The following is a 9,994-nucleotide window of genomic DNA, read 5'->3' as shown; positions in this document are numbered from 1 at the left end:
TATCCATCGCACCAGTCAGAACCTACATTTTGGAACTAAAAAATTTGACAAATAAACCCAGACAATCATAGAATGAGGGCTTTTTACGTTTCTTTTTGTTTGCTGCCAACACTTTTGGCAGTTGTCTGACAGATGATTAAAAGTAAATTCAATGCTTATAGTTAAAAATAATTAGAAATAAAGGTAAAACAACTCAAAAAAATAATTCTTAATTCACAAGTTGTATTTTTTTTAAAACATGTCTGTGTGGTGCAACTGTTCTTGATTTATAAGAAATTAATGGGAATATGTCAAAACATTTAATCAAAGGCTCAAAATAAAAAACTGTTTTTCCATTACTACTCATTCATATCTTTGGAAACAAGTAAGCTGTGTGGTGTAACCTAACCAGAGCCCCTCCCCCACCCCTGGTGTAACCGCGGACCGGTCTGCTGTCATGTGACCGTGAAGGAGGAAATGGTGACATTTCACACATTCACACACGGATTCGTGTCAAGGTTAGTATATCTTTCTAAAGAGCTATTGTAATTTCATGTTAATATGATATGGAAAGGTTTGACTGAACCATACCCATGGAAATGTCTTTTGGTGATCTTTGAACAGTCATAAATGCAATTGATAGCTATGTTTATAACATGGAAACAGAAATGTCAAGTGGTGTAACCAGTTACTCCTTTTGACGTCTTACCTCAGGACCTAAAACACTTATACAATTGTAATTTACTCACCCCTTCCTTTGTTTGTTAGTCTTTTTTTCTTTTTGCAGCTAATGTAGTTTGTATTTTTTCTCCTTTGTATCTCTCTTATATCGATCTACTGATTGTGGTAGTATATTTGCATTCCTTAAAAAAAAAAAGCCTCAGGATCCAGAAAACATACTATGGTGTTTTCAGGAGGCTGAAATTGTGATTTGAATTCCTAAAATTATGCTGTTTTACGGTATCATCGCTCAGCCATTATCTCTTTAAATGCGTAATGAACAGATACATTTACCAGATGTGAGCTCAGCTTAATTCACTGCATTATTATGGTTACTTAATCCTACTTTTAAATGTTTTAGCAGCAGTTCTGTGTCTAATTTGAGTTATAGTTGTATTTAACTGTCTTAAAATCATTATGACAGCTGATTTGTATTGTTATTTATAGATGCCTTTTTCAAACAACGAGAAATCAGCTCGTCACAGAGCAAAGGTGAATGCTGATCCTGTTGCGAGAGCCAGATACCTTGCAAAAAGAAGAGAGAGGTGATGATATTTTTATTATTATTTTATTTCAGATAAAACTATACGTAAAAAAAGGAATCAACGTTAACTGCTTACTTTAAAAAATGTCAGAACACAAGCTGACTGAATGCAACATTAAATTTCAAATTTTCTGATATTTATATGCTTTTTATTTTATGATTGTATAATTTATTAAAGTAATTATTCTTGAACTATTAAAAAAATTATAATAGTATTTTTAAAATATCAAAAAAGTTAACAAAATATGTTGTATTCATTCATCTATTCATTGTATTTTTTATAATTATTAAATTACCATAAACAATAGTAATTTATTAATGAAGTATGAGGTGGTTCATTCTGCTGTGGCAAGAATTGACTATAAAGTATTTAAATATGAAACTATAAAATTTAATATGACATCTTAAAACACTTTCTTATTGTTTAACGCTTTCAGCTATCAGCGAAGGAAGAGGGAAGGAAAGACAAAACTTTCTTCAGTCACCGAACTCTCTAAAGCGAAACAGGATGAGTTGAGGCAGAAATGGAGACATTACAAGAGAAGTCACAGGATGAGGATTCACAATCTATCACTGCATTCCTGGTATATTCCTTGCATTATTTGCAAATCTGAGAATGGCAGTGAACATTATTTTGTAACATTTCTTACGAATTGAGAAAATATACTTCTCATTAATATAAAATCATAGTTTATATCATTTAAAAAAACACAACAAATTAAGAAAACGCATTAATATTGTTAAATAACTGTAGAATTTAAAACATAATACATTATTGGGGGTTGTTAGAATAACTGCTTGTAATTTCTTGCAATTCAGCAACAATATTTTTTATATACATTTGGTGCGTAGAGAGCATCATTTAGGCCCTGCTTCCAAGTATTAAAATGTTTTATCCCTTTATAAATATGCTTTAACTCCAAGAAGTCACAATAATTGTAATGATAACTTTAATTAAAGTTATAAAAAATGTATAAAATGTAAAAGTCCACATCACACATCACAGATAAATGAAGTAGTTGTTGATTTAAAATGTCCTGCTTTCAAGAATTTGAGATTTAAAAAAATGCCTATAATAATCAGAATATTATCAGATTATTATACAGATGAAAATTTTGATTACTTAAAAAAATTAATTAAACTAACTGAGTTTTTCTCTTTTTCTAATAATACATGTATAAATCACAAGAATATCACTATTAAGAAGGTACACAGTGATGGTTTAAGAATGCTGCTCTAAAATAAAATATTAAGGTAATATATAAACGAGTAATTATTATATGATTGTGGTGTTATATTGTCCTCCTGTAGCTCTGAGCTGGATGTGAACCCTGAATGGCTGCAGAATTTTGCTCCATATTCCCCCGGCAGTGAGGCTGAGGAGAGCAAGGAGGTTCCTGTGAGCAGCTGCAGTGTGGTGAAACAGGAACCAGAGACTGTGGAAATCCAGTGGGAAAATGTGAACTCACCTCCACCAGCAGTGTCTTCTGATTCAGAGCCGAACAACGCTCAAAGCAGCGCCATTTCAAGTACGTATTATCATTTATATAGGACATTTTAAAAAGATAGTTCACCAAAAAAATTAAAATTTACTCACACTCTTACTGGTTCTAAACTTTTGTTTATATTCAGTTGAAGACAAAATTATTAGCCCCCCTTTGAATTTTTTTTTCTCCCAAATGATATTTAACAGAGCAATGACATTTTCACAGTATGTCTAATAATATTTTTTTCTTCTGGAAAAAGTCTTATTGGTTTTATTTAGGCTAGAATAAAAGCATTTTTTTATTTTTTAAAAATCATTTTAAGGTCAAAATTATTAACCCCTTTAAGCTATATTTTTTTTCCAATAGTCTACAGAACAAAACATTATTATACAACGACTTGCCTAATTACCCAAACCTGCCTAGTTAACCTAAATAACCTAGTTAAGCCTTTAAATGTCACTTTAAGCTGAATACTAGTATCTTGAAAATGATCTAGTAATATTATTTACTGTCATCCTGGCAAAGATAAACTAAACCAGTTATTAGAAATAAGTTATTAAAACTATTATGTTTAGAAATGTGTTGAAGAAAACTTCTCTGCATTAGAAATTGGGGAAAAAATAAACAGGGTGGCTAATAATCTAGGGGGTTTAATAATTCTGACTTTAACTGTAAATAATGGCTGTTTTTTTTCCCTAACCAGTGTTGCCAACTATTTTCAATGAAAAGTAGCTAGTCTGCCCGAAGAGTAGCTAAATGTTGCTACATAGTATCTGACTAGAGGAAGCCCATCATGTCTCTACTCTGAGGCAGCGTGTATTAGATTATATTAAAACATTACATCCAGATGCTCAATAAATAGGTTCATAATGACATATTACTTTGCGTGATGACTACATCTTCACGTAGAATACAAAATAATTAGGTAACACTTTACAATAAGGTTCATTAGTTAATGCATTTACTAACATGAACTAAACATGAACAACACTTGTACAGCATTTATTAATCATATTTGAACATTTATTAATGCATTTTTAACATTCAAGTCCATGCTTGTTAACATTAGTTAATGCACCATGAGTTAACATGAACTAACAATGAACAACTGTATTTTCATTAACTAATGTTTACTAACATGAATAATTATTGTAGTAAATGTATTGTTCAGTGCTTGTTCATGTTAGTAAATGCATTACTTAACATTAACTAATGAACCTTATTGTAAAGTGTGACGAATAATTAATGTTTTCTCAAATTGACTGGCCATCCCTGCAAAAACATTATTTGAAATATGTCCATTTAGATTTGTATGAAAAATATAGTTGCCTATTTGTAAAAGTAATACAAACAAGTTTGATAAGAGTTTTTTATTTTTAAATATAACACTGATAATGAACAGATACATTCTTTTCAACAATTACAGCTTGACTACTTCCTTTTTTTAATTTGTGAATTTAACACATTTGTAAAAGTGATAACAGTTATAGCACTATTGGATTTTATTGCTACTTAAATTACCAACAATTATACATGTTAACAAATACCAGTAAATTAAAAGTTATGAAAAACAACGAAGCAAGCAATTTACTCTACTGAGTGAAGCCTGCAGGCACTGCTCTTTTAAGTCATTTTTTTTTAAATTGCTAAAAGTAGCCAAGTGAATATTAAAAATAGCTAAAGTTGTTGCTAGGTGCCTTTTGAAAAAAATAAAAATAAAAAACGTTGCCAGGGTTCTCCCTGTGTGTAGTTTGCATGTTCTCCCTGAGTTTGCGTGGGTTTCCTCCGGGTGCTCCGGTTTCCCCCACAGTCCAAAGACATGCAGTACAGGTGAATTGTGTAGACTAAATTGTCCATAGTGTATGAGTGTGTGTGTGGATGTTTCCCAGAGATGGGTTGTGGCTGGAAGGCAACCGCTGTGGCAACCTTGGATTAATAAAGGGACTAAGCCGACAAGAAAATGAATGAATAATTGAATGACATTGCTAGGGTAGTATTAAAGTTGCTAAATCTAGCAACAAAATTGCTCAGTTGGCAACACTGTCCCCAACATTCTTCAGTATATCTTCCTCTGTGTTCAAAACAGGTTTGGAACGAAAGGATTAATCGCAAAATTCCTGTTAAATTCACTAAATAAAATTTTACATAATGAGTAGATTTTTCACATTACCCACAGTGTTGTTTGTTTTAATCCCAACCAGAAATTTGGGTTTTGTCAGTGAAATTTTTGCATGTTCTTTTAAATGTGTAACTAAATGCGGTACTGTTTAGAGAATGTTTCAACTCTCAATGGAATGTAACTCTCTATCTCTCTTTTAGTAACACCTCCCATAATGGAAAAAGTACACTGCAGTGTTAAGCTGACCATGACCAAGCTCCACTGTCTGCTGGAAAGCAAACAGGAAAAGATTGAAGCTCTGGAGAAACAGGTACAGGACCTACAAGAGGATCGCAGGTTCCTCCGCTCACAGATCGAGAGCCTCACCAGAGCTCTCTCCATTCATATCAGTCGGGGGATTTCAGAAACAATAGAAAAAAGTTAACTGGTTCCTATGAAAAGCAATCAAGTCAAACTGTAACTGAACACACCCTTAATATGTCAAGCAAAGCTCTATTTCATTGTTTGTTTGAAGGCAAAAAGAAGTTTTAAAAGGCTGTGTGATGGTATACTGTTTTCGAACTCTGTGTTGCAGCTGGTGAGGCTGTAAAGGTTCAATTCAAGTTTATTCGTATAGCGCTTTTTACAATAGTTATTGTTTTAAAGTTACAATCTATGTAACAATCTACATTAAACGAAAGTTACAATCAAATATAAGTTATGTATAAACATAAGGAGTCACTCTGCACAACACAACAATGATGGCGGCTGAGAGAGAAGAACAGTGTTGTACCTGTAGACATTTTTTAAAGTGTACTTTTATTTAATGTAAGTTTTACGTGTTTGTCCTTTGTTATTTTTTATTTTTTTATTTAAGGGGGATGGCAGTACGCCAAAAGAAAGAAGTGTGTCAGAAACAATTTTGACTTGACTCCATTATGGTTTCATGTATATGTTGGCTAATGGTGCTTCAAAGTTTACTGTTGCTTTTGCTAATTTTTGCTAGCAAAATCCAGCCATTTAAAAATGAACTTACTTGGAACTTGTTTACCCTTGCATGAAAGTACTGATCATAAGCATTCCTTTTATAATAAATGCATTTTATCCATTCATTTTTGTCAAGCTATGGCAAATTTCTTATATAATAAATGAAATATTGGTTATAAACAGCTTAGATGAACTTAATTCAGCAATTAAAGACATACCGTGAAGTATTCCTTTCTAAATGATCAAAATTTAAACAGCGAGTGTGTACTCATACCTTCTTAGTTTGTATTTGTTCTTGTGGAAGCTCAAACTGCTGTCTTGACATGTAAGAATGCACCTTATTGTTTATTGTATGTCAAACTAGACAGTAAAGTTCGTCGAGACAAACTTTGAGGCTGGCTTGACAAAGCCTGTTGGTAATAGTTTATTTAGTTCAAAAACAGTTTAAAAAAGTATAAGTAGCATGTTATTAGCATGATTCTAGCATATATTAGCATGTTATTAGCATGAATTAGCATCTTATTAGTACGATTCTAGCATGGATTAGCATGAATTAGCATGATTCTAGCACGATTTAGCATGTTACTAGCATAATTCTAGCATGAATTAGTGTGTTATTAGCATGATTGTAGTAAAATCAGCGTGAATTAGCATGTTGTTAGCATGTTTCTAGCATGAATTAGCATGTTACTAGCATGATTCTAGCATGAATTAGCATGTTATTAGCATGATTCTAGCATGAATTAGCATGTTATTAGCAAGATTCTTGTATGAATTAGCACGTCACTAGCATGATTCTAGTATGAATTAGCATGTTACTACCATGATTCTAGTATAAATTAGCATGTTATTAGCATGATTCTAGCATGAATTAGCATGTTATTAGCATGATTCTAGCATGAATTAGCATGTTACTAGCATGAATCTAGCATGATTTAGCATGATACTAGCATGATTCTAGTATGAATTAGCATGATTCTAGTATGAATTAGCATGTTATTAGCATGATTCTAGTATGAGTTAGCATGTTATTAGCATGATTCTAGCATGAATTAGCATGTTACTAGCATGATTCTAGCATAAATTAGCATGTTACTAGCATGATTCTAGGATGAACTAGCATGATTCTAGTATGAATTAGCATGTTATTAGCATGAATCTAGCATGAATTAGCATGTTACTAGCATGATTCCAGTATGAATTAGCATGTTATTAGCATGATTCTAACATGAATTAGCATGTTACTAGCATGATTCCAGTATGAATTAGCATGGTACTAGCATGATTTTAGTATGAATTAGCATGTTATTAGCATGAGTCTAGTATGAATTAGCATGTCATTAGCATGATTCTAGTATGAATTAGCATGTTACTGGCATGATTCTAGCATGGATTTGCATGTTACTAGCATGAATTAGCATGTTATTAGTATGATTCTAGCATGGATTAACATGTTATTAGCATGAATTAGCATGATTCTAGCACTAATTAGCATGTTACTAGCCAGATTGTAGCATGAAGTAGTGTTATTAGCATGATTGTAGTAAAATTAGCGTGAGTTAGCATGTTATTAGCATAATTCTAGTATGAGTTAGCATGTTACTAGCATGATTCTAGCATGAATTAGCATGTTACTAGCATGATTCTAGCATTAGTTAGCATGTTCTTAGCATGATTCTAGTACAAATTAGCATGTCATTAGCATGTTTCCAGTATGAGTTAGCATGTCATTAGCATGATTAGCATATGAGTAGCATGTTGCTAGCATGATTGACATGTCATTAGCATGTTAGAATTATTAGTATTTTATTGCACAGCTAATTACAGTCTATGGGACAGTTGCTAGGGTGCAGTATGTGGTAGTTAGGGGTGCGGCTAGAAAGTTAAAAGGCCATCAGTTATTGGCTGCTGGCTAGACTGAGTTAAATGAGCTTAGCCATTAGTCTGTATGACAGTCTGACGGAGAGTTATGAACTTACAAAGCTTGATCCCATGTTAAGTCAATGAGAGTCTTTTGAATGGAAGTCTATGGGACAGTTGCTAGGGTGCAGTATGTGGTAGTTAGGGGTGTGGCTAGAAAGTTAAAAGCTCATCAGTTATTGGTAGTTTGGTAGTCGGAGTTAAATAAGCTCAGCCATTAGTCTGTAGGACAGTCTGATGCAGAGTTATGAGCTCACAAAGTTTGATCCCATGTTAAGTCAATGAGAGTCTATTGAATGGAAGTCTATGGGACAGTTACTAGGGTCCAAAAGTGGTTGCTAGGGCGTGGCTAGAAAGTTTAAAGGTGATCAGTCATTGGCAGTTTGATAGTCTGAGTTAAATGAGCCCAGTTAGAAGTCTGTGCAACAGTCTGACGCAGAGTTATGAGGTCACAAAGTTTGATCCAATGTTAAGTCTATGGGATTTTTCCGACAGTCCCGGGACGTTTTTCGGAAAACCGAAAGTCGGATCAGTCGGAAAAGATATAGCATAAAGAGTCAGACCAGTTTGGAGGTCTGGTGTGAGTTTGGTGGTAATAGTTTGAAAGTTCAAGGAGCAGATAGATTTTGAATTTTAGTCTCAGAAGAAGAATAAATAAAAACTAGACAGTAAAGTTCGTCGAGACAAACTTTGAGGCTGGCTTGACAAAGCCTGTTGGTAATAGTTTGTTTAGTTTAAAAACAGTTTGAAAAAGTATAAGTAGCATGTTATTAGCATGATTCTAGCATGCATTAGCATGTTTCTAGCATGGATTAGCATGGATTAGCATGTTATTAGCATGAGTGTAGTACAAATTAGCATTTTATTAGCATGATTCTAGTATAAATTAGCATGTTTGAAAAAGTTTTTTCAAAGTTTGAAAAAGTATAAGTAGCATGTTATTAGCATGATTCTAGCATGCATTAGCATGTTTCTAACATGGATTAGCATGGATTAGCATGTTATTAGCATGAGTGTAGTACAAATTAGCATTTTATTAGCATGATTTTAGTATAAATTAGCATGTTTGAAAAAGTTTTTTCAAAGTTTGAAAAAGGATAAGTAGCATGTTATTAGCATGATTCTAGCATGCATTAGCATGATTCTAGCATGGATTAGCATGTTATTAGCATGAGTGTAGTATAAATTAGCATTTTATTAGCATGATTCTAGTATAAATTAGCATGTTATTAGCATGCTTCTAGCATGAATTAGCATGTTACTAGCATGATTCTAGAATAAATTAGCATGTCACTAGCATGATTCTAGTATGAATTAGCATACTGCTAGCATGATTCTAGTATGAATTAGCAGGTTATTAGCATGATTTTAGCATGATTCTAGTATGAATTAGCATGTTACTAGAATGATTCTAGCATGAATTAGCATGTTACTCGCATGATTCTAGCATGAATTAGCATGTTATTAGCATGATTATAGTATGAATTAGCATGTTACTAGCATGATTCTAGCGTGAATTAGCATGTTATTAGCATGATTCTGGCATGCATTAGCATGTTACTAGCATGATTCTAGTATGGATTAGCATGTTATTAGCATGATTCTAGTATGAATTAGCATGTTACTAGCATGATTCTAGTATGAATTAGCATGTCACATAGCATGCTTAGGTGGTTGCTAGGGTATTCTGAGTGGTTGCTAAGTCGTTGCTAGGCAGTTGCTAGGGTGTCCTGAGTGGTTGCTAGGTGGTTGCTAAGATGTTGCTAGGCGGTTGCTAGGCTGTTGCTAGGTGGTTGCTATGGTGTTCTGAGTGGTTGCTAGGTGGTTGCTAAGGCGTTGCTAGGCGGTTGCTAGGGTGTTCTGAGTGGTTGCTAAGATGTTGCTAGGTGGTTGCTAGGGTGTTCTGAGTGGTTGCTAAGGTGTTGCTAGGCGGTTGCTAGGGTGTTCTAAGTGGTTGCTAGGTTGTTGCTAAGGTGTTGCTAGGTGGTTGCTAGGGTGTTCTGAGTGGTTGCTAGGTGGTTGCTAAGGTGTTGCTAGGTGGTTGCTAAGGAGTCCTAAGTGGTTGCTAAGCGGTTGCTAAGGTGTTGCTAGGTGGTTGCTAGGGTATTCTGAGTGGTTGCTAAGGCGTTGCTAGGCGGTTGCTAGGGTGTCCTGAGTGGTTGCTAGGTGGTTGCTAAGGTGTTGCTAGGTGGTTGCTAGGGTGTCCTGAGTGGTTGCTTGGTGGTTGCTAAGGCGTTGCTAGGCGGTTGCTAGGGTGTT

General features: G+C 34.0%; 2 protein-coding genes across 2 annotated transcripts in view; both read left to right on the top strand.

Moving 5' to 3' along the window:
• gpr158a (G protein-coupled receptor 158a) overlaps positions 1 to 9,994 on the top strand; it is a 741,191-nt gene that overhangs the window by 168,400 nt on the left and 562,797 nt on the right. The gene's annotated exons all lie outside the window — the stretch shown is intronic.
• The window catches only part of LOC108181524 (uncharacterized), a 41,346-nt gene continuing 31,792 nt past the window's right edge, over positions 441 to 9,994 (top strand). The window contains exons 1-5 of the mRNA XM_021470263.3: positions 441 to 497; positions 1,147 to 1,244; positions 1,681 to 1,827; positions 2,555 to 2,772; positions 5,050 to 5,159. Of these exons, the coding sequence (XP_021325938.1) occupies positions 1,147 to 1,244; positions 1,681 to 1,827; positions 2,555 to 2,772; positions 5,050 to 5,159 (573 nt within the window). The 5' untranslated portion in view covers positions 441 to 497. The remainder of the gene's footprint in view (positions 498 to 1,146; positions 1,245 to 1,680; positions 1,828 to 2,554; positions 2,773 to 5,049; positions 5,160 to 9,994) is intronic.

The sequence above is a fragment of the Danio rerio genome, chromosome 24 (genome assembly GCF_049306965.1).
Source record: "Danio rerio strain Tuebingen ecotype United States chromosome 24, GRCz12tu, whole genome shotgun sequence".
Lineage (NCBI taxonomy): Eukaryota > Metazoa > Chordata > Actinopteri > Cypriniformes > Danionidae > Danio > Danio rerio.
Note: the sequence above shows the minus strand (reverse complement) of the source record. Positions and strands in the feature narration are given on the sequence as shown.